The sequence below is a fragment of the Ixodes scapularis genome, unplaced genomic scaffold (assembly GCF_016920785.2).
Source record: "Ixodes scapularis isolate PalLabHiFi unplaced genomic scaffold, ASM1692078v2 PGA_scaffold5__190_contigs__length_132052651, whole genome shotgun sequence".
NCBI classification, from domain to species: Eukaryota; Metazoa; Arthropoda; class Arachnida; order Ixodida; family Ixodidae; genus Ixodes; species Ixodes scapularis.
Window position 1 is genome coordinate 125,351,785 of NW_024609880.1, and position 24,670 is coordinate 125,376,454.

The window sequence follows — 24,670 nt, forward strand, 5'->3', positions numbered from 1 at the left end:
CGAGTTGGCACACATGCGCGGACTGCGGACATCGACTCCGGTCGGTCGGCGGCCAAGATGGTGGCCGACGTAGAGCAGCTGGACTGAGCTGGAGCAGGAGCACACGGAGCGGCCTTCAGTGCGGTTGTTGTGCGTTCTTCGATGTCAGCAGTCGTAGTGCTGGCGGTCTCTCCGGCCAGTCTATAATGTCGTCGAAGTACGCCAAGCTCGATCAAGACTACCAGAGACTCGTGGGCGAGGTAAGTGGACGACCGTTTGGGTCGGTGCCAGCGGCTGTTCCCGGCGGGGGCTGCAAGCAGTCGGCATTTACCGCTTTACCAGATTGTAGGGTAAGGTTATGACCAGTTATGACCGAACGGTACTGGGGTCGTTGGTGCGGCAGAGAAATTCCGTCCCCTGTACTGCCTGCGCCCTGCCGAAGTCTGCGGTGGGATGAGAGCTGTTTAGTTGACGTCAGTCTGTGGCCGAAAGGCCGAAGGTGCCACTGGTTGCAACCATACGTTGTCCAACGTTGGGCGCTACCTTCTCTGTCGTCAAATCACTTGTCAGTTTTTTCCACGAGACAAAGCTTTCAGCGAAAGGGGGAAACCAGAAAAGAAATCTCTCTCGGCCCTTGAAGCTTTGCACCGGGTTTGGTTGGTGCGCGAGCGTTCGCGCGGCAGGTGCGCGCGTCGTGCTGAAAACGATAAAATCGGACTTCACATGGGCTTGTGGAACCATGGTGATGTTCATAAACTAGTAATGGAAATTCTCCTCTATTTTCGGGGTAAAAGAACGACATATTAGAGAGTTTTAGTAGGTGTGTTTTCGGCCACGCCATTTGTGTAGCAGGAGCTCGCGCTGCCACTTGATGCATGCCACTGATCCATGCTCTGAAGCGCGCGCTCCCGTAGCGGTAGCGGGCTTTGAAAACGATCTACTAAAACTCCCTATTCAAAATAAACTAAATCGAAATCAAAAGGTAGGGAAATAATTGGTTGAAATTGATTTGTTCTCTTGATCGCCCCATAGACATCATTTTGAGTCTCCCTATCTGAAGGGAGGCACTCACTTGATCGAATGACGTTTTAGCGAACGCCCATGTTTCATCGAATGACACTTTAGCGAATAGTCGGACGCCGCGAAGCGGCGTTTTCGGGTGGGCCAAGTGAGTTCATATTTTTGTAATGAGTTGCCGCAGACTGTCGCCGCGAAGCGGCGTAAAGCGCAGCGCGACGGATGGGTCCCCCCCCCCCCCCCCCCCCCCCTCCCCCCTCCCTTGTAGAGTTCCCTGTAGGACTTGCGACAAACATGCACAAATTCATCTTGTCACCAGGTCGGCTCACCACGTATGCCACTAGATTTGGCTTGTGGCGAGGTGAGCAGCCCTGGTTTTAGGGTCCTCCCCAGTGCTTTCTGCTGCCCATCATCATTTTCTATTCCAGTTCTCGTACACAATCCATCCAAGTTTCACCTGAGGTGCTGCAAGGCCAGGGTTTGTGCATGCACCCAAAAATTGGTGTACTTTCAGCTGCAGCCTTTCTGTGCTCTTTCGCACACTTCCTTCATTGCAGTTTCGCCAGTTATGTCTTTGACTGTTGGCCCACCCACCATTATGACAAACTGAGAGATTGCATGGTGTACGCTCTAACTTCAGCTTCTTTCAAATCTCTGTGTCTCTTGCGAAAATATTAAATTTGTGTTTTTGAGATGTCTCGAAGCTTGCGCATGGTAAGACTGCTGCGTGAGTGCAAGGAAGGCTCCCCTTGCTCTCTCCTGCCAGATGGGGGTGCTGCGCTGCCGCCTGGAGAGCAAGGGGGAAGCCTTGCTAATCCTCACTCGGGACCTGGAGCAATGCCAGAGCGAGCGAGACCAGTACAAGCTTATGGCCGACCAGCTACGAGAGCGCCACGCCGAGCTCAAGCGGCGCGTCCAGGGCTGGGTGGGTGGCCACACCCATTTTCTGTCGCTTGGGCAGCCCGGTCGGCACCTCCGAGGCCGCCGGATCGCCCTTGTGTGTAGCTGGTGGCTCCCTGAACGTGCACCGACACGCAGGCGAGCTAGCCAAGGTTCACCGCACCACCTGCGTAGCAGTGGATGCCGGTCTCGTCTTAGCACTATATTCTATCTGTCGTTTTGTCGTCTGGTTTGCCAGTGCGCATGATTTCCTTCGTATGTGTTTGCAAACTTAGCCACACTTCCATTTGCCCGCTGAATGCAGGATAAAGCGACGGGACCCGCACTGGTGGCAGAATGGCGCCATCTGAGGGCCAGACTCAGTGCGCATGACCCCTTTGAACCCACCTCCCGTTGGCTGCGTATGGGCCAGTCGGGGAAAAGGGCCAACTTGCAAGCGATGGGGCACATGGTTAGGGGGTGAGGACAGCGTGTAATCGGTGAACTCTGGCCTTGTAAAACTATGAGAGTACTTTGCTGAATTGTTCCATGTTGGGTAGTCGAATATTGTAGCTGTGACCATAGTCTCGTCCCTTGCTCCGTGCTCCTTTCGGCATGTGGGCTCGCGATGCGCCCACACTTGGTTGTCGAGACCAGACTCGGTGGCTGTAGGACAAAGGCTGAAGACAGCAGCTGGGCCAGCGCTACAGCTAGGTCCGCGAGCTGCGCTCTTGGGTCGTTGCTTCTCGGCAGTGCTGCCAAATTCTCCTCCTGCCTCTTCGGGTCTCTCTACATCGTACTGCACGTGTCAGGACAAAGCCTATGCTCCCAACCTCTCTTGGGTGCCTTTGAGTGTGCCCACCAACTCTCCACCAAGTTGTCTCCCGTTTGAGCCTTCCAACACCTAGATTGGGAGGGCGGTGTCTACTATCATGAGGCGGGCAGAGGTCGACAACTTGCCGTAACTCACGGGTTTCTTTGTACGCAGGGCCCTACCATAGCTGGTGTCTACGACGTCAGGAACCTCAAGGGTCAAGCGGAGAAAGTGAGTCTTTCTTTTCGCATTGTTTTAACTTTGATGTGCATTCCCAGACTGCAAACTTAGCCCTTGGGCTATCGTGGAAGCAGGAGCTGCGACTCGGTCGAGGAGGAAGGAGAGTAACGCCGAAACTCCCAGACCTTGTTTCAGAACCACCATGCTGTGCTCAAATCAATTCAAATTCAAGTCGCAATAATTAGGGAGGTGTTCCATTCGCCAGTGTGTGGAAAATCCCTCTTTTTTGGACAAGGTAGAAATCAGTAGTGGAAACTTGTGCCAACCACTTTTTGACTGGCCCTAACTCTCTGACTGTTTGGAGCCTCATTAAACCTTGAAAGAACTCCATTTACTCCGGGGTTGAGATGGTCAACATTGAAAAACTAAAAAAAGCTCGAGCAGGTACCGTGAAACACAGTATTCTGACAGCTTTCAGTGACTCAGAAGTCCCATTGTATTTCACGAGCGGAAATCTAGGAAGCACCTGCCCAGATTGTACTCTCTTCTAGCGACCAATGGCACGAGCAGCTGCAGATGGGACGTGGTTGGGAGCAGGGCGGCATTGGCATTCGGAGCCTTCCCTTCCGGGAGCACCCAGTGCTCATTTTTGCCTGACAGCACCAACCTCTGACGGAATTGCTCTTTGTTAACAGAGCCTGGCACAGCTGTTGTGCGAGATGAAGGAGCAGAACCGGGCCCTGCAGACTGAGCTGACAGACGTCAGGCAGAAGCTGCAGGAGGCGCGGGAAGACGGCAAGGTGGGTCTATGCTGGTGCAGTCGCGTAAATACGGTTTCTCGGATCGGTCGAACCTTGGAGTCCAGCAGACCGTTCCGGAAGTTGGCCTTCCCTCACTACGCAACCGCACGACTGCGCCTGCATATAGGCGGTGACGGAGGGCCAACTTCGAGAGCAGGTTCTTGGTGCTACTGCTTGGCCGACGAGAGCGGCAGACTGGACCGATTCAATTGGTTGGATGTTGAAAAAATGCTCTACATTGAAAGAAGGGGAAGGGAAGCTTGGAAGAAGGCGAACAACTTACACCGTGCAAACATTTTTTCGAATTGATACGACTATTTCTGAACTATAGTTTGAGGACTAGGCATGTTTTACTTTACAGAATCATACTGAATATTGTGTGCATTAACGGATGGCTCTGCTTCTTGCTAGTGGTTGGTACGAAGGAAACATTCCAATCTGGGAGTCAGACTGCTGTATTAGGGCATTGGACAGGGCAATGAACTGATGTCTAAATCCCCAGACCTGACAACCTCCTCTAGGAAAAATCAACTTGTAGCATTTGTTGCATTCAAGATGTTGTTATATGATATATTAAGAAGTACATGCTGTTTATTTAAAAATATACTTTTCAGTCTAATTTGGCCCCTGTAACAATGATTTATTTGCAATGAAAGTGAACAACTTACTTTAAAAAAATAATAAACTCGTATATCAGAAGTGATGAACAGACTTTTTGTTCTTTTTTTTAATTTATACATCACTTGGTGGTTACAGAGATTTCTACATATATAAAGCAATTGCTGATTGTTTTTTTATTGCGCATCTCCATTTGTGAAACGGGCATTTTGAAATTTGGCTAAAATGATATGCGGTCACGAGCAGCTCGGTTAAGTGTTTGTTTTCAGGGTTGCATTCTCTTTTCATATTAAATCCTTCATTGTTGAGATTAGAGACACCCAGCAATACGTTGGTCCGAATATTGACGGAGGTGTTTGACCCATAAGCCTGACTTGGGATTACTTTGCTTCTGGCACCTACTGCCAGAATCCCACACTCTTCATACTGCAAGATCATTTCAGCCCTTCGTCTGCTTGGAGTTGAAGGACTTTGCACGCTCCTAAATCTCGCACAATAGTTTCTGTGGTTACACAGCCACCATTCAATGCACCAACCATAAAAGGATTCTGAATTTTGCTGAAGAAGGAGGGAAGGGGGTGAAGTAGGCGTATTAACCACGAGCCGCACTTGGACAAGCGAGGAGCCACAGTTTGGCCACCCCTCTCATATATCATTGACATTTATACATCTCCCATATCAAAGTATATACTTTTTAAAAAATGTTGATTTTTATTTGGATATGGGTATGATTTGGTGGCCTAAACCAAATAATATATGTGTTAAATATGTCAAAAAATTTTTTTTCAAATAAGGAACAGCTAACAAACCATACTACTGAACATTTTAGGCTCAGTCAGTAGTTGTTTGGTTGTCATCCTTTGTAACGGTGGTTGCACGCTCCCCGTGACGACATTGCCCTAAGTACCACCATTTGTTAGTTGGCTACAACTATAGTGATTGCTCGGTGCTCGCAGAAAGAAAAGCAAAGCAAAAACCATATGGTTTTAGGTTGAACGTGCATATCTCCAGAAAAATGCTGTAAACTTTCAAACACATCCGTATTCACAGAAGAGGCCCCGCAAACTCCCTTTCCAGATAATACAAGCCAAAAAAAGTATGCAGGTTCTGAGAAAAAATGAAACACATTTAAAAATCTCTGTAATGCGAAATTAGAGCGCAGCTTTTGAGGAGGAGGAAGGGAGGGTACAGAGGTCTCCCCTCCTCCTCCTCTCCCCTTTTTCTCCCCTCCTTCATACCCTCCCCTCCTCCACACCCTCCTCTTCTCCCACAGATTCCCCTCTAAATTTAGCTGGAAAAACGACACGTCACCTCAACTCCAATGCAGTTTCCCTGCTAAATTTAGCGAGCAGAATGACGTCACATGACTTTGTATCACATTATCCATGAACAAATTCAGTTTCTCTGCTAGATTTAGCGGGAAAATTGACGTCCCATGACCTTGACACCAATATCAATTTCCACTAAATTTAGCGGGGTGGTTACGCCGACGGCGCTATATGCAGAAACAAGCGCCTAAGAGCTGTGCTCTAGAAAAAAAAAAAATAGAAGCATGGCATAAGATCCACGTAAAACACTGGTGCAAGCTGGCGAAGATTTGAGGTGTCTGACGTCGGTGCCTGGAACGTTTTTAGTGCTGCTTAGCAGTATCCGCGAGATAATTTGTTGCCATTTTGTGGTCACTCTGACGTGTGGACAGTGCAAGTCGGCGAACACACTTGCTACATTCCAGGCATTGTTGCTTGGGGCCGTGTCGAGATTCTTTTTCCACGGTCAACGCTGGAATAGGGCTTGTCTCCTGGCCTGACCCTCAAAATTCTCTTGCCTGCAGCTGCTGCGCGAGCAACTCCGGGACCGGCAGAGCCTGGCCGCAGGGGAGGAGGAGCCCTGCCTGGGGCCTGGGGACCGGATCGCCCTTGTCACACAGCTGGAGGCCGTGCGCTCAAAGGTGCGGCCTCCTTCCCGCATCCCCAAGATTGTCAACTCCTAGACGCGTGCATGGGGAAACATGCCGTGCGGTCTCGATTGACGCCAACGATGGAGCCTGTGGTGCGCTTCGAGAGTAGCAGCGGTGCTAAGTCGCCGACCCTACCGGTAAATGGGATATGCGCCGAGGTTTGTCTCAGTCTTCCACCATGTTCGGTGCTAATCGCCAAGTTGACGGTGCAGCACGTGCATTTCAAATGCTTGACATTGACGCCTAGAAAGAAAACAAGAGCGACCTTAGATCGATATATTACCGTGATACGAGGATTCATGCAGTACTGGGGGGATTGATAAAAACTGTTTCCGCGCGTTACCGCAGGTATTCAAATTGTGTATGCTGTATTGTGAACTTGGCAAAAGCACGGTGATTATTGCTACATAAAGTGAAAAATTTTAAAAATGGTCACGAATTGAGGATTACTATACTACCGGATACCGTTCAGACTAATACAGGAAACTGAGTTAAAATGCATGGGGTTGGCAAGAAGCACAGAAGTGGTGCCATCTCTTGGCAAAGAGTGGTCAACTCAGTGCCGAAAATTAGATTGATATCAGTCACGTGTTGTATATTTTCCCCCTTACACTACCGTTAAAAAATATATGCAGGGCGTCTCAAATAGCGGCCAGGCTTTTTAAATCGGTTGCAAAAATCAGTTTTTTAACCTATTGCGCTATGATTCAGTGCAGCGTTGCCCACAGGTGGTGCATTTTTCTATAAAACTTGCAAAGAGCAAACTTACGTGAGAAAAAAGTAAAAAAAGAAAAAGGTTTAACTCCTATGGAAACGCAGCGAAGCCATTGGTTTTCGAACAATAGGGTGCCGTTTGGCATGGGAGACAAGAGATGGCGCGAGCAATCGCGACGTCAACTGCCGCCAATGAACAAGCATACGACGCCGAGAGCCGGCGTCATTAGCAGACGATCGTTTCGACGACAGTTGGCGGCGACAATTGAAGAACCAATAGCAGGCTTGATAACTAGAAGGAACTGCAAAGCAGACGACATAAGTACCCTAAAAAAAATAAGTCAAAATAACCCGACAAACCATTTTTTTAATCGATTATATGTCCATTCAATCTGTTTTATTAGTAAGGATGATCAAATCATGCATTGGCAACTGACATTGCAAAAGAAAAACTCTCACCGCTTTTGAGTCGAAAATATTGTCTGCTACTTGACGCCGGCTCTCGGTGCCGTATGCTTGTCTGTAAACGGCAGTTGGTGTCGCAACCCCTTGCGGCACCCTCTTATTTGGAAACTGGTGGCTTTGTTGGATTTCCATAGGAGCTAAGCCTTTTTATTTTTTTACTTTTTCCTAACGTAAATTCGCTTTTTGCAAATTTTATAAAAAGAAATGCACCACCTGTGGACAACACTACAGAAAATCTTAGTGCGATAGGTTAAGAAACTGATTTTTGCGGTTGGTTTTAAGAACCTGGTCACTATTTGAGACACCCTGTAGTTATTGGTAATAGCCATTTGTAGCCATATCAGGCAAGCATACATAAAACTGGAGGCTGATAGCCAATAATAACCAGTTGAAGCGATACTCATTCACCAACTTCGAAAGAGATAGTTGTCAATTTTTCTCATCAATAGCAAGGTGCACTAAAGATGTTTCTGAGATTGTCAGCCAGTCAAACTCAGCCAGTCAAAGTCCACCTCTCTCGGAAAGGCGGCTTGCGTTTGGCTGATGCGCGCCTGTCGTCACGCCGCCGGCGCCTCCGCTGGATTCCGTGTTCCAGATTTTTCCGCTCAGAAAGGGGCGTGGCGCAAACTTCGATCATGTTTTTAGTAGGAAAATAGACGTCGCACGGGCATAATTTTCCGATTTCTGGGGTGCCAAGACCCCATAGAATGAGTTATCACCAAGAACAGACGATCGCAGAAACGTCTTTAGCGCACCTTTACGTGTGGTGTCTGGAATGCGTGTCTCCGACTGGTCTGTTTACGGCGTCCTAAAAAGTGGTCCCTCGATTTTCGCCTGATGACGTTCTTGAAGTGTCATGCTGTCGCCGGTCGCGATCCTGGCGGCATCCCAACAGCTGTGGTGTATGTGCCAGACGCTTGTGCTGCTGCACGTCGCTCTTTAGTGTGGCAGTCCACGGAAGCTTCGGCAGCCAGAAGTTGGGACGCCATGACGACAGTGACACTCGCATTTGCTCGTGCTTTTTGCGAGCATTTCTACGACCATATGCCAGGATTGTGACATGCAACAGCATGACACTCAGGCTTCTTTGACGTCATTTGTTGCCACTTCAGGACCCCTTTTGATGTATGGGTGGCTAGGACGCTAAACACACCAGTCAGAGACGCGATCCAGGTACCATAATTTAAGGTCAATGTGGTCAAAGAAGATGCTAATAGCCAACGAAAGCTACCTGAAGCCATTCATATCTGTAAACAAACAAAAAAGTTGGGTAATGATAAAAAACAATCACTTCTAGTCATTTTGAGCCATTCCAAGTCGATCGCATAAAGCATTTATGCTTATTGCCAATTATGGTCAATTAAAGCCAGTGACATCTTGATAGAAATAAACATGTCTCGATAGAAATAAAACTAATAAAGTCAACAAGGTCAGAATAGGTAATTAATTATTTAGATTGTACAAAATTGCTATACAAATCCTGACAGGTCTGTTATACAGCACGCAGTGCATTTTGGCATAAAAAGACTGAGGCGTCTAATATCACGAGCTTACGCTCCCTATGCTCCATTAAAAAAATTAATATTTCATAGATTTTCAATTTCTCTACAGAGTCAGACCCACTTGCCACATTTCCGGTGAAAATAGTTAGTTGTGCGCTACCTGACGCCAGGATTGCTTTCTGCTTCCTTCTCCTATTTCACTCTAGAGTTTCCGTTATTAGTGTTCAAGGTATTTGATACTATACTCTCAAAGTGCACAACTGCGCAAGATCTTCTGCTGGCGGCTGTTGAATAGCACGATGAGGGCGAGAGGCTTCGTCGTTTGTGTCTCGTTCAGGACTGTACATGCGTGAGCAGTATGAAAGGGAGCACGGGTGGCGAATAGCCTGGAACCCTGTTTGTATGACAGGCAGTGACGGCTTTTGGAAACAAGTTGGAGAGAGCGGCGCAGTCCCATTTGGGGGGGGCTGCGGCACCCCTGCCACTGGCAGCTTGCTTTTTGTGCGGCACCTAATAATGATGCACTGGCTTGCGGCCTGGCAGAGTTTGAAGAAAAACAAAAAAAACAGATATGTCCGATGCTCGGCGATACTTGCCTCATTTGACGGATGCTTGCAGGAAAAAATAGAGCGAAAAGATGATCTGAATAGTTAGTATCGCTATCGCCAAGCACATTTTTAGTCACGGCGGTATCCAAGCCGTTAGTGTCGTTAGTAGCCAGTGATTAAATGTCACGCACGAGAAGGAAGCTGCCAGTGGCAAGAGTGCCGCAGCACGTGGGATCGTGCCACTTTCTGCACCTCGTGTCCAAAAGCCACCGCCGCGTATCGCCACAAGTAGTGTTTAGGGCTATTTGCCACGTGCTTCTGTGTCTCCTTTCATACCGCTGATGATAGTACATGCATGGTTCTAACCCGTGAGTCTAGCCCAAACATTCAAAAGTAATTTGGCACCAATTTTGCGAGGCAGCGGAAATTATGTGGCCTTTCCGGGGCGATTTCCTTCTAATTGGTCACACGCAAAACAAGTTGCACGGTGCCACAACTGTCCGCGTGCGCTGCACCAGAATTAATTGCTCTACTCGGAGAGAACCATCTGCTGAAGTCAGTGGACACAGATCTTGGTCAGATGAGATTGTTGGCTCGAGAGAAGAGCTGGTGCACAGCCGTGCCTCAGCGACAGATGCGCAGTTAACATTATTAAGCCGCCCAAATAAAGATTTTCTATCCAGACCGATCTAATGCGTTTTGTATCCAAGGGTCCGGGAGCTTTGGTTGCATTGAAGGTGTGCCAGGGATGTGTCAACTGCCCCTCAGTGCCAGCTGCTGGAGCGAGACCTGCAGGCGGTGCTGGATGAGAAGGAGGAGCTGGTGCGCTCGTCGGATGCCTACCGGCACAAGGTGGACCGCCTGAACCTGCAGCTGAACCTGGTGCTGCGGGGGGAAGGCCACGTTCCGGTCGACGTTGACGCCCTCATCACGGAGAACAGGTAGTACACCCTCACTTACACCAGCAGAGGGGTTGAAAGGGCGGATTACTTCGGCGAAAAGATGATGTCGGTAGCGGGTGCTCCTCGTGTCTGTGGCTCCGCTGGACGAGCGTGTAAACTAGCGTTAACTTCTCCCATCTGATCACTGCTTCGAAGCTTACCGTCGGACGGAGGTTCAGCCTTCTGCACTGCATGCTTCTTATTTTGTACTACTGCTTGTTTGCTTCCTTTTTTGTCAAGTTTCAGTATGCAATATTGTTTGGTTCTTTGCTATTGATAAGTTTACTTGTTAGTATTTCTTTAGGTCTTGGACTTTTCTAGGATGTAGTGAAATAGTAATTAGTAGTGTCATTTCAAATGAAACCAAGTTGAGCGGTGAATGACTGAAAGGAGCTAAGCTGACTTTTTTTTTTATTGAAGAAAGCATACTTATGCTTGCTTTCTTGAGTAATTTTGAAGTGTCATAAAATGTCTGTGTGCAAAATGCCATTGATGATGTTGATGAGTGAGCGACAAAATCTTTTTATTTCATCCTCTAGGACTCAAACAATACAGTCAGTTTCTCACTGAAAATTATTTTATTCTAAAATAACTTGAGTGGACGTTTAGTTCCCTACATGGAATTACTATTCAGTGATGCTCATTCGTTAATCGTCTTTGGAATTGCAGCAATGGGGCTTTATAAAAGCGTTTTACATTCTTGTTGCCATGCCCGGTGCTTTTAGGTGCAACAAAACTGCTGCTAGTTGAGTGTAATCAACGTTACTAAAACACTCAGTTGGGAAACTCACCCTTGAAACCCGAACCGCTTGCGTCTACCGAGACCAAACAAAATATGATAGCAGCGCTCCCCTTTAGTGACGAGTCAAAGCGTGAAAGTTGATTTATGTAGCTACTGCAAAATGGCACCGCAAGATGGTGCCACCTTCCTTTGCACGACTCTACCCGAACCAATACGTGCGGCCATGCAGTTCCAGAAGTGGCCACTGTGGGAGAAATGGCGGCGTTGCAATCGCCTTTAGTTCGGTTCTCGAGTACGGGTTGGGGGAGCCACTTTTTCATAGCAGGCTCTATGGCAGTCTCCCAACTGGGTTACTCTAGTGATTTTAAGTGTAACTGACTCGGCATGTGCATTTATTTTGAGTGTGATGTGAATTCGAATACAGTAGTTGTTTTGGTCGGCGAATATTTGCAAATCGAATATTGAACATTTTTTGTTTCTAAGTTAATTTTAATGTATAGTAAGTATATTTATAGACTGTGGCTTCAGAAAATCCAATGTCTACTTTGGGATGGAAAGTAAATGACAGATGTGACATAAAATTAAACCTATAGGGATGCCCAGCTGTACCTAATCGAGGTGATTTATAAATCTTGCTATATGCAGATATCCTTTCTTCAACCTCGAATTAAAAAAAAAAGACTATCACGAATGATAAATGTAGACATTGTTTAGGCATGTCTGTCTAACTTTTGCATAACACAGCGATGTCAGATTAATATGCACGTCTCCGTTCCCAGATAACTTGTCTATAATGTGAGTTGTCCATAATAGTTGTCCATCAGTCAAAATCACAAAAAATAAACAGTATGTGTGGCCACAAAAAACACTATTTATTTAGTGCTAAGGTTTTTGTATGCACAGATGCTTTGGTGCCTGCATTATACCTAGGGCTCCGTGTTTTCGGAGTTTATTTTTCGTGAAATTCTGAGGGTGTTTTTCGGAGTTTATTTTTTAGCGAAAATTCGGTGTTTATCGGAGTTTATTTTTCGTAAATCCCCAATTCTCCGAAATTCGGAGATTAATTTCGCAGTTTCTTATTAAAAAAATAATAACCGGATGTAAACGTATGCCAGATAAAAAATAAAACGCGCTAGTATCAATTAAGATCTCTTCAGTTGAATTTGGCGTCGGTGTCATTGGCAATACTAATTTGTCCCACGAAAAAAGTTGCACACAAGTGTGGCTTCAATAAACATCGATACCTTAAAATCAATAAACTGCCGGAGGTAGCCGCAAGGAAGCTCGTAGTCATCCCATCAATCTATCCCGCGGCCGCGCGAGGTGGAGTGGTTAAGGATGTAATAAAGAAGTTTCAACTGTCCCTTTTCTCTATTTAATACAATCTCTATGGTCCATGGCTTTCACTGTTATCTACAGACACATACCCACTCCTTTCCCTAAATCCCAAACCCCATGGCCCAAACTGGAAACCAAAAGAGTGGCTTTTGTCGTGACACGAATGGTACGATGACCTGTTCCCCTGGACCAACCTTGACGAGACAAGCCGTAAGACCCCCTTTTAACAACGGTCCGAGGCTTGAAAGATAATTATGGTCTTTTTTTCCCGGGACCATTGATCCTGCGCTGCTGAAATTGTAAAAAAAATTTTTCTTTTTTTGGTAGAAAAAAGGGGGGGGGGGGGGGGGCATGGGCACATAACAATTCAGAGTTTATCGGATAAATCCGAATTGACAAAAATTTTACCGGCGGGTGTTTTTCGGAGTTTTTCGGATTTATCCGGAAACACGGAGCCCTAATTATACCCAATAGTGCAAGATAGTATTTTGAGACGTCAAAGACTCAGTTTTCCTCCTGCTCCACAAGAGCAATGGCTTATGTTTTACACTTGCCTCTTGCTGCTTCCGTTTCATGCCTGGTCTTACCACCTCCTCAGTCAAGTGTCCCGCCCTTACTTTCCTGCTGTCATTACTTACAAATGTTCCAAATTTCACATGGCTGAGTTGCTTCGTGATAACAGAACAGCTCACAAGAACACGCAAGTACACAGATCAAGTGCCGAATGTTCTCCAGATTTCTCATCCGCGGCCGTGACACCAGTAGGCAGGAAAGCATGACCGTTTTGGTTGGAAAGTCTCCCCCCACAAAATTTAACCATTGTCTGTTGCTCAGGTTTATCTCAGAAAGGTCAAGACAGTACGTAGTGAAGTTCTGTGTAAACACTGTTACTCCTTAATTGTCTTTTGAGCAGGGCAGAGGGCTGAGAACCGTTTTTAGAGGCTTTTGTTCCCAATAACGAGGCAAAAGCGCATGTATTTACCCAGTTCATTCCGAAGCTAGCTCTTCATTGTACAAACTGCAGGTATTAATGAGGCAGAATTGCGTGGGAAAAAGGTTGGTACCTGAACATTTCTGTCTAATGTATAGCAGGGTGCTCATATCATCGAGACCTATCACCGTAGCAACAGTTTAAATTGAATATTTTACTGCAATGTAGATGTCCATTCGCAAAGCTTTTTTGTACACGTAATTGTACTGTCAGGTTCGAATTAAATGCGAACGCTGCAACACGTGGCCGTCGACACACCTTCTGGAGGCCTTCTGGAGGCTTATACTACTACGGGGTGGAGAGTAGGGTGCTGCGAGAGTGTGCGTCCTACTCTGATGTGTTCGAATCTCGCCCAGCACTACCCGAGCTTCGACGCTGCTCCGGTTGCGCACTGGAAGTTCCGTCACTGTTCGCATTTCGTTCAAACCCAATAGTACATTCACAAAGCTTTTGCTTTTTTTTAGGGCGAAGCTCCTTAGGGTGTTGCCTTGTCCGTCCGGCGTCCGTGCTCACATCGATTGCCATCCCATCTGTCTTCTTAAAAAAATAAAAAATGTTTGCGCAGTCGACAGGATTCAAACCTGTGCGGGGAGACCCCAATGGAGTTCTAGTCCATTGCCTTAACCACTCGGCCAAGACTGCGGGACGAGTAGGGGGCTCTGAGATGTGGTAGTAACTCAAGAGCTGGGGATGTCATGGATGAAACGTTGCATGTAGCCGCTCAACGTCTATACAGGAGAGGGCACTGCGGTCAAATGCGTATATAATCGCGTTAAACTTTGCATGCATTGGCTCGACGTTTATAGACGAGAGGGCACTGCGGTCAACTGCTCAAATGCGTATATAACCACGTCCCATACCACACATTCTCTTCCTGACATAGACCGTTGGCTTCAGCGGTGGAGATGCGTTCCCACAACTTCTAGCGGATCTAAGCTGATCCGCTAGAAGAACCTCTGGCTCTGCATTTCACCGACCATAAAGCGGTAATAATGAAGTCGAAACACATCCTGGAACTCAGCACTACTACCTATGAGCAATAAAAAAAACTCAGCACTGCCTATGAACAATAAAATTAGTATCATCGGCACCACCAGAGCTTCTCCCCAATCAACATCATTCACCACATGGGGATACGGTCATTTTGTTTAATATATACCAGGCACACACATGCAGCACCAAGCTTTGAAAGTTCTTTCCTCCTAAGCATGCGACCGTGATATTCTATATACTTTTTAAAGAGTTGATCATTGCGGTTAGCCACATTAATTAAGCGCGCTTCTTATCGAGCATCGGTGCTCTGCAGAGAGCTCTCCGAAGTGTTGCTTACCTGTGCAATTAACACGACTGACGTTTCGTGGCTCCAGGTATATGCAGGAGAGGATTCAGCTGCTTCAGGAAGAGAAGTCCTTGCTGCTCACATCCCTCAACAAATACAAGGTGTGTCAGCTGGACTCCTTCCAGTTTTGATGTGCATGTGATTGGAAATATTTTCTAGAAATCATGATCATGAGAAGGCTCTCTTATGCGAGAACCATTTGACATACTTATAATATAAAGGAAAAAGGCCCCGATAAAATGATTTGGATAAAATCATAGAGTTAGGAAGAAGAGGCGACGTACAAGCCAGCCCAACGATCCCACGTGAAGCCGAAAGTAGAGGCCGGTGGGAACGCCCCTAAGGGTGCGTAAGGATGTCCTTTTCGTCCAATGGCATCTTTTGATTTTTTTTTTTTTTTTTCGTTTTTGGTTATTGTTGGGGGCGTGTCCCTCCAAACTGGATGTTTCCCCGGCTTCACCTGTGGTGATGTCATGTTGCACCAGAAGTTTCCTACCTCCATGAGTAAAAAGATGGCATAGCGTAACAAGAAAACCAAGAACTACCTTATTTGTTTGAATATAGTTTGAGGCTTTCTATTTCAGCACTCTCCTTTAAACTCGGGGGTTGAACTATAATTATAACCGAAGAAGGCCAAACTACATAGTGAGCAAAATTTCCTAGGCCATACAGCTAATCGAGTTGCTCTGAACGTCAGCCATTTTTCCTAGCGTGCAGGTACGTAGCAGTCAAGCTTGGCATCCTCGTTCCCCAAAGTGGTGAAGCTTGACAAGCATGCATTGCGAAGTAGCTTGATGCAAATAACTCGAAAAATCTGAAAATGTTACTCATAATATTGGGATATTCGAAAAACTCGTATACTTTTATCTGTAGAAGTCCGCTGAGAATTGAAATAACATTTTTCTGGCCTTCCAATCTTCAGTGATATTTGTCTGTCTAAGATACCTGGCAAAGTAGCAAAAATGCACCCTTATTTATGAAAATGAGTTGTCTCGGCACATCTTAAAATTGGCTAGCATATGTGGAGCGTATACCAACTCTTGCAAGCGTCCTACCCCCTCCTTTCGTCTTGATTGTTTGCCTTATTTCAGGTGGGTTGTGCATTGGACAGTAGGCTATGCAGTCTAAGGCAGGCCTTGGCACTATGTGAGCCAGTTTTAGCTGACCTACCTCACACTGGTGGAAGAGCCTTGTGTAGTACATCAGTTGTGGGCTAACTTTTGGACGGGTGACACTCATTTGGCGGTGTCCACTTCGTAATTCTTCTTTTACACAACTTTGGGCATGGGTTCTCGATTTATTTCTTATCATAGACACAAGTAACTGGAGCTTCGAGCTCTAATCCCAGCAGGGCCCTCTGCCCGTACATTTCGTGGATATTTAGTCATGCAGCACACGACCAGATAGATTGTGTACTGAGAGTGGTCCATTCTTGGTGGTCGGAAGCTTGTACATTTAGTGTTGAGGAATTTGCGGGACTTGTGGGGTGTTGCAAGAAGGGTGCCTTTGACGATGGTTGGGAGTAGGTTGGGGACACTGGTCTACATTCCGTCCTCGTGCACCACTTTCACAGAGCCTGGCCGAGAAGAACAGGGGCCGTGGCGCGGCAGGTGGCATCGCAACTGGGATCTCAAACAAGCAGAGTAGGTGTCCTTTCGAACCTCGGCAGCCTGCTCGCGACAAACTTTCGATCCAGCGGTCGGAGTGTTTGGCTTAGCCGAAGTCTTTGTTGTTTGAAAGGAACTTTGCGGGGCAACAGGTACGATGCTCAACCGCCTGGGGCACGAGTCGAGCTTGGCTTTGCTGCACAACGATTGCGACGAAGGAGTACTACCGCAGTGGTTGCACAAGGTGTGCCTGCCCAATGGAAGCACTTGACGAATAACACGGGTCTTCTTTTTGGATCGTGAAACCTGTTATGCGAAGGACACTGAATCGCAGGTCCAACTCCTAGCAAACTGCTCCATTGCGCATGCAGGTCCGTCGGGAACTAGTGGGTCGACGATAGCACACGCTATGCCTCGTTTCGTCCTCCGTCCGACACGAGCTGTCGGTGCAGCTTCCGCTACTTCACAAGATGCTTTCGAGAATGAGCAAACAGCCTCGTGAAGCCTCGTGCAGATTATGAGCGGTGAATGCAAAGGCGCAAAACGAAAAGAGGGAAACCAGAGACATACAGGTCGGCAGACACCGGTGTTCTGCCCACAATCGAGTTATTTATTTATTTTGAGATATAACTAGTATATCTACTTTCGAGAGACTTGCAACACGGGCTACTACAGCAACTTCAAAGTATCACATGCGAAAAAAATAACTTTCACGGACATAGTGTGCATTTATTAGACAAACACAAACTAAAATGTAGCATTTTACAAAACTTATCCAAAATATTAAAATCGGCAACGAGAAGTCCTAAATTTGAAGAGGTGACTGACAAAGGCCGGTTCTGGTGGAGCATTTTGTTACGCTGCTGTTTTATTCCCGAGAAATAAGGTCAGAGGCGCCGTTCACCGTCCCTGGCCCGCACAAAGACGGCTCAGGAAGCGTGCGGACGCAAGGCGTACGGCCAGCAGGGGCACATTGCCGCTTCCGTCGCGGGTAGCATGATGCCATATGGGTCGGGCTCGCTCGCATAGCCAAGGTGGTGCATGGAGATTGCAACATGCTTTGCTCGCGCCTCGACCAAGAGCGCTTTTGGGAGTGCCCTGAGGGTGCCCGGTTGTCCTCGCAGTGCAGCAGTTGCTGCAAGGGTGCTCCACGGACGTGTCGTCTGCCACTGCGGACGTCCGGAGCCTGGTGGCGCTTCTGCTGGAGTCCCTCAACGACCGCACCTTGGCCCTGAACCACCAGCGGAAGGCAAACAAGTTAGTCACCTTTGCCCGCATCTTTACGCGGGTGGGTGGGGACCTTTTGAGCTCGACTCTGATGGCGGTCGGAGTTTCTACTGATGGCGCCAAACGAGATGCGGTCTATACCTGAGCTCGGTCCCTCACTGGGTTGCCTATCGCATAGTTTGTGAGGCCACGAACCACAAACCCCTTAAAGGTGGATTTCGACCGTGCTGTTTGAAGGGTGGCCTTCCGAGCCGTGCAGATGTGTCTGTACATCCACGAGATGATTGACACGCTCTTGCAGGGTGCTGGGAAAGCGCATCACGGAGCTAGAAAGCAGGCTCAAGGCTGGCAATGGTGCCTGGAGAGCTCCCCAAAGGACCAGAGGTCAGTGCCCTGCCCCGGCCGTTGCCCCTGCAAGCGAAAGGTAGACGCCGGGTTCTTTCAATTTAGCAGAAGTTCCAAATGAGCGCCGACCGAGTTCGGAGAAGTGTGGGAGGCTCGTGGCACGAAAGCGTGCCAGAGGCTGCAGCCTCCGGTTAAATCAGACGAGCCCGAATTGTGCGAATGAGCTCGGCATAGATAAAGACAGTTACCATATTGCCTCGAGTGCCTTTTGCACCGACGAGCTGACCTTGTGCCGAATGAAAAATAGCAATGCCAGATCTCTGCAGTTGACGGTACTCGCCATTTGGTGAATGTTCTAAGAAATAACTCGGTACTTTAGAGCTCAAAGTAGCTAAGTGTATGTCACTCGTGATTATCGTAAAATACCACGTTTTTCATTTTGTCTAGAAAATGACATTTGCCGATCCTAGGCAGGTATGCTGTCCCATTTGTTTTTGTGTTCCTTAATACTATTGACATGTTTCTTTTGCCTTTTTGTAACAGTTCAGCAATGAAGCACCGTCTTGGTATGTTTGAGAATTACCACGGAGGCATTCTGGAGTGATTTCCATAGCTTGCTTAAGCGTTTGTAACTCAGCATATAGCAGACAGTGCCGAGCAAGCCGTCATCCGTACACTCCTTTGCCTGCAGAAGAACAAAAAATGAGCCAATGGTGGCACCCCGTTTGGCCCTAGAAGACGGGGACACTCCCCTCACGTTAGGCGGCTCATCAAATCAAGCTTCTCCACCTCTTTCTTTGTTTATGCTTTCAACAAGAGTTGCTATCTGCTATCAGCCAAAAATTCTGAAAAAGACAGTTCCCTAGAAAATGAGAAATGGAAAGGACAGTTTTTAAAAATGTCTCTGGATACTCGTCAGTTGTCGCTTTTCCAAACATCATATTTAAAATCAAAATTTCTGCTTCCACTTTTTTTTATTTCTATTTGTGAGGCTCATAAGAATGGAAGACTTTGCTGTAGCCATTGTGAGCTTTCCAAAGAAGCACGCCGCCGGAAGTGCCGAGTTTGCCGCTCTCTTTTTTTGTGGCTCCAGCAAGGCGCGTGTCGTTGCAGCCCTGTCGGACTCAAGCCACCTGAACGGGGAAGAGCAGCTGTCCAACGGCAGGCTGCCTTCGCTCAACGGCGCAGCTGGCTCAGGTACTGCACATGCCCGTCTGCACGCCGTTCGATGCGTGGGTGTATGCTGGCATGCAGTGAAAGCCTGTGCACTGACGTAGAAACAACATATATACAAAACTGGCAGAAGAGGGAACGTATTTTAGACTAAAAAATGTCGACAGTCATATCTGTTGCACATAGCACCCTATCTAAGGAGGGCAGCAGCTGTTTCCCCTATAGCTGCCAAGGTAAAAATAAATGTATGGGGGAAAAAACATATTCATTTTTTTACAAAAAAGATGTGTCATCATCTTTTATTAATTGGCAATTTAATTGCTTTCGTCTGTACGCTACACAAAAGGGTCAACTTTTAAACCTTTGGCTTAATTTTAATTGAATTTGCAGTATATACTCGCAGTTGTGAGGCAGAATGCAGTGCAAAGTTTTATCTGGGTACATAAAATGAGAAAGAAAATATAATTGTTTTTATGAAGAACACACTGACATTGTTTAGGAAAGCTATAGTTGGAAAACTAATGTAATACCCAACATTTTTCTATACTAGATGCAAGTGCAACTGTGAAGACAAAATTTCCAAAGAAGTAATCTATATTATGCTAACACCTTGCTGGAAAATCAAACAAATCTTTTTATGTTTATCTCGTCGACAAAATTTTAACCTCTTTTATAAAAAACATTTATAAAGTAAAAAGACAATGCCACAGTTGCATTGGCCATTAAATTCCAGTTAACGAAAAACAATGAGTGAACCTTTCTTCCTGGACCGTTACCAAACAGTAGTTTTCCTAAAGTGAAATCTATGCCAAAAAGTGGAATGGACAAAAACACGTTCAAAGTGCTCAAACCTCTACCTTTTCTTTAACATTGATCGACCGAAGATAGTGTATAAAGAAACAATGCAGTATAAAGAATTAAAACTTTCTGGGAATACTCTCTAGATCTTGGTGGTTTTTTTTGTATTGCAATAAGGCATTTTTCAAACAACTTTTTTGCAAAAATATTTTTTTTAAAGGGGTAGGTTTTTTTGGTTTTTTTTTTGTATTTATTTATGGCATTACAGTTTGTTGCAGAGCCCCCCCCTTCCCCTTGAGCCAAATCCCCCTTCCCCAACTTGTGGCTGTGGCTGCTTCTGCTTCTTCTTTCGGCGCTGAGGAACATTGCAACGCCTGAAGCATCTATATCGTCGGCAGCCGCAACCTCGGCAATACCGAAACGTGGCCGTCCACTTCTGTACACCGCTGACGAACTAAGAAAGCGGAAGAACGACATTCATGTTTTTGCGTTCACAACTCATAAGAAGGGCTTAGGTGTCCTCGAGATTTTAGAGTTTGCACCTGTTCTAGCCTTATTTTTTAAGTATATGGTCATCTAGAACGAAAGGGACAAACACAGACAGAGAGAAACAGAGACATACACACCGCTGACTATCAACTAAGACTATATTTCTTCTTCATCACTCTGACCCACAGATTCACACTTAAAGTAATGCCAATAAATGACCCTAAATCCTTACAGTACACTACTAAATCAAAATACTGATTAAATAAAATTAAATTAAAACTGAAACTAATTAATTACATTAAATTACATTAAATTATTAATTATTAATTTTGGTCCATCCCACAGACCACCGCCGAAACATATCCCTCCTAGTCCCTTTCACGGCGCCGTGCCAGGGACTAGGAGGGATATGTTTCGGCGGTGGTCTGTGGGATGGACCAAAATTAATATTTAATGTAATTTAATGTAATTAATTAGTTTCAGTTTTAATTTAATTTTATTTAATCAGTATTTTGATTTAGTAGTGTACTGTAAGGATTTAGGGTCATTTATTGGCATTACTTTAAGTGTGAATCTGTGGGTCAGAGTGATGAAGAAGAAATATAGTCTTAGTTGATAGTCAGCGGTGTGTATGTCTCTGTTTCTCTCTGTCTGTGTTTGTCCCTTTCGTTCTAGCTGACCATATACTTAAATTATGTACCAACTAGCTCAACTTCAACCTGTTATTCTGTTCTAGCCTGTTTAGTTTGCCACTCTTGGAGTCTGCTTTGCTCTGATGGCACATCATATTTTTGTTTCTTTAGGCGACTCCCGTTTTGGTATGCTCCGTCGTTCAACCTATGTCGTTCAATGTCCCGCTTCCTGGTGAACACTGAGATCTAGAAATTACTAACGAACACGGTATTCCACGATTGTGAAAACAAGGAAGTTACAGTTCCAAATAAACAAGGGCAGAATGAGACCGCTCCAAAGAGTGACCTCAGGTTGTGAGGTCAAGGTACCACTGCATAGCATCGTGGCTCGAAAAGTACAATATCAGAAATTCATGATAGGTTGGAGGCACACAGATATCAATTAACTTTTTGGCCATGAAATAATGCGTGTTTTATAAATAAATATTTTTTACAGGGCATGCTACAGTGTTACAGAGAGCTAAATTTGTGTTTGGTATGTGGGGAGAAAAAAGTGCAGCACTCGAAGAGTTAAGGGTGCAGCATGCTCACGTCGGGTACCCCATGCAGAAGTGGAGTTAAGGGTGCAGCATGCTCACGCCGGGTGCCCCATGCAGGAGTGGCGGAAGCACCGAGGACCGTGGTGTGTCGGGATGGCCCCGAGCCGTCGGCCAATGACGTGCCGGAGGACGAGGACCTCCCGGCTGACCTGCGGCGCATGCTGTCGGCGGCCATGAAGGAGCTGGGCAGCAGCCGCCCGGGTTCGCCCCCCGAGGAGACCCAGCCCAGCTGCTGATCTGGCCGCTTTGAGACCCGCACGCCGGAAGCGCCACGCAGCGACCCGCCTCCTGTCCTCGCTCGTGCTCGTCGACAAGCATCCAGTTGGGCCTGAAAGAAGCGGGGCCACGGCTTGCCGGAGTCACCCTCACTGAGACGAGCTCTTGCCGAGCGGCTGCATCGTTTGCAGACGGTGCCAGGCTGCGTGTCCTAGTTCACCTTGACACGTTGGCCGCATCGTTTGCTTCTTCTACGCGTTTCGGCGAAAGTTCAACACTCTCCTGTGCTATCGTGGTGGTGCGCTTGGATTACTGCGCAGGACAAAAAAATGTTTGGCAGCGTGGTATCGCCGGCCCTCGACTGTAACCAAAGGCGATATGGTCGATTGGAGGGTTCTTTTTGGGATCTCTTCCGCATTCCAAAGTGCTCGTAGGACTTGGTTCAGCAAAGAGGCGAATTGTGCATTCTGGTTTTCTCAGTTCGTGGCTGTGCACTATACGCCCGACACCCGCAGTCAAAAAGTTTGTTCGAACAACGGGAAAGTCCCCCGACCCGCGGGTGGCTTTTCCGTCGACCGCAGCGAGAAGCGCGGGACATTCGCACTAGTCGCCGGCGAGTGCAATTCGTAGTGAGCATGCTGAAATGTAAAAGTTGAAACATGGTGTGACTGAGCAGCACAGGAAGGAACAATTCTGCCATTTTGTTCAGTCATTTAGTTGTTCACACTTGTTGTCTGGTGTACAGTATGCAAGTTTTTTCTATTACTTCTACACAATGAAGTGACTTAGCCACTGAATGGAGAAAGAATGTGGCTCCTCCACCCGTTGTATCAAATGCTTTGTAGCCACGATTGGTAATATTGGCTACGAATGGCCATACATATCTTCAGTGGGGCTCCAGAAAACCGGGGTGAGTGCCCAGATGTGTTGATGCAGACCACTCCTAGTCAATTCTAGTCCCAGCTCAGTGATGTAGAACTATTGTATGTGAGCATTGGCCCTTTTGACATGGTGGTTCTAGTCTTTTGTGAACATTGGAACTTCAAAAGTACCCGACACTCTATTAACTTTATGGAAAAAAAATGTGTTGGTGTGGGTCAGGATTGAAGAAAGAATAAATATGTTAAACAACCACATCTTGCAAGTCGATCATATGTAAAGCTTTGCAGTGCAGTCCTGAACAGGTCAGTTTCAGTTGGTGAAACATTGCCACTGCCACTCTTAGATCTGACTTCGTCGAACATTCGGTGCGTAGGCGATACAAGCTACTCTCAAGTCTGCCATTCATGTCGACAGACTTGGTCTTGAAAAGGTCATGCTTTGGGTCTTTTCTGTGTGGCAGTTGCCCAAAGATTCAATGTGGGGGGCAATCGGTCTGAACGTGCACTCGCTTATTGCTCTCGCAGTAGAAAACTACTAAAAAGCTACTGTTATGTAGCATGTGCATATTTGAAGAGTGACCTTGGGCAGTAAAGTTTGCTGCTCAATCCCAAGTGCATTAGTGCAAGTTATTGCCAATCCTGGGTGAGGATATGCAGTGCGTGCCAAGCTAAGCTCACTGGCCTGGAGAGACTTTAATGTCAGTGTGGTCTTTCAAATGAGCGATGCTGAAAACTTAACTTGTGCATTCTTACAAGTGCCGTGGAAGAGGCGGCTCGTCTAGGTTCCATTTGCATACCATGCAATGACCGCTGTGCTTCCAAGTGGTGAACATTATTCTTGATTCGAGGGTTTAATGCAGCCTCTTGAAAATGGCTGAACCTGCTTACAAAAGAGGCCCACAAAAGACTCCATCATTCCATTTTTAGGAAATGACTAAATACTTGTTTAAAACCATTTTTTTTTTTTTAAGTGTTGGCAGTGTGAGAACACATTTAACATACATGTAGTCCACGCATTGATTTTTTGAGTTTATTATCGATAATGTCTTTGTTTGGTTCTCGAATATCTAGTCGCAAGAATGCTTGAGAGTATTTATGCGAGTGTTTTGGTTCAGTCTCAATCGCATTTTATTGATCTCTGCACATTTCGACAGATTTTTTACATGGATTCCAAGGTTTCTCATGAGTTTTAGAATAGTCTACTATCAGTCGTACGACTATTGATAGTTTTGCACGACTGCCAAGCAGGGAAGAAGCACCAAAGAAAGATGTACACCCAGAGCAATCGAGTACAGCACTTGCACGTCCAGAATCCCACTCTGTATCTTGTTTCTGATTTTAAACAATCTCGCGTGAATTTGCTAATTTGCTGGTCTCCTATCGACAGAAATCGTTGCCCTCCGCTCTACGTGGTCTCATGGAAGCAGCATTCCTGTTTTTTGTGAACGATAGTTAAACTGCACGAGCAAGTGCAGTGGTCAAAACATTCTGTACCCGTGACATTTGTAAGTTGCCCTCTGGGTGCATAGAGTCTACCATATATTGCTGTGCAAAGGTCGACTCCGAGTCCAGGCCCCTCCCTCAAATACTGACGAATAAAAAAAAAATTTTTTCGTTGAAAAAAGTTTGAGCTACACCTAAGCCCTTCTTACGAGTTGTGAATGCGAAAGCATGCATCCCATTCCTCCAATCCCTTATTTTGTCTGCGGCGTACTTGAGTCGACAATTGAGTGTGCCTCTTCGCCACGCCGACCTTGGGCATGGAGCAGTGGAGCCGCTGCCTCGCAGACACGCACCGCCTTGGGGTGGCACTGATTGAAACTGACGTGCGGCGGCTTCAAATCGCTGCCATTTTGCGTGGCTCTCTACGTGGTTTCAA

General features: G+C 46.5%; 1 protein-coding gene across 1 annotated transcript; it reads left to right on the forward strand.

Moving 5' to 3' along the window:
• LOC8050440 (coiled-coil domain-containing protein 149) lies at nt 1-24,409 on the forward strand. The gene is made up of 12 exons (XM_040223420.3): nt 1-239; nt 1,763-1,921; nt 2,864-2,920; nt 3,565-3,669; nt 6,119-6,235; nt 10,242-10,414; nt 14,853-14,925; nt 16,398-16,467; nt 17,556-17,688; nt 17,960-18,042; nt 19,117-19,200; nt 21,752-24,409. Exons 1-12 carry the CDS (start codon nt 186-188, stop codon nt 21,928-21,930), a joined length of 1,287 nt encoding a protein of 428 aa, XP_040079354.2. The 5' UTR covers nt 1-185; the 3' UTR covers nt 21,931-24,409.
• Nucleotides 24,410-24,670: the final 261 nt, after the last annotated feature.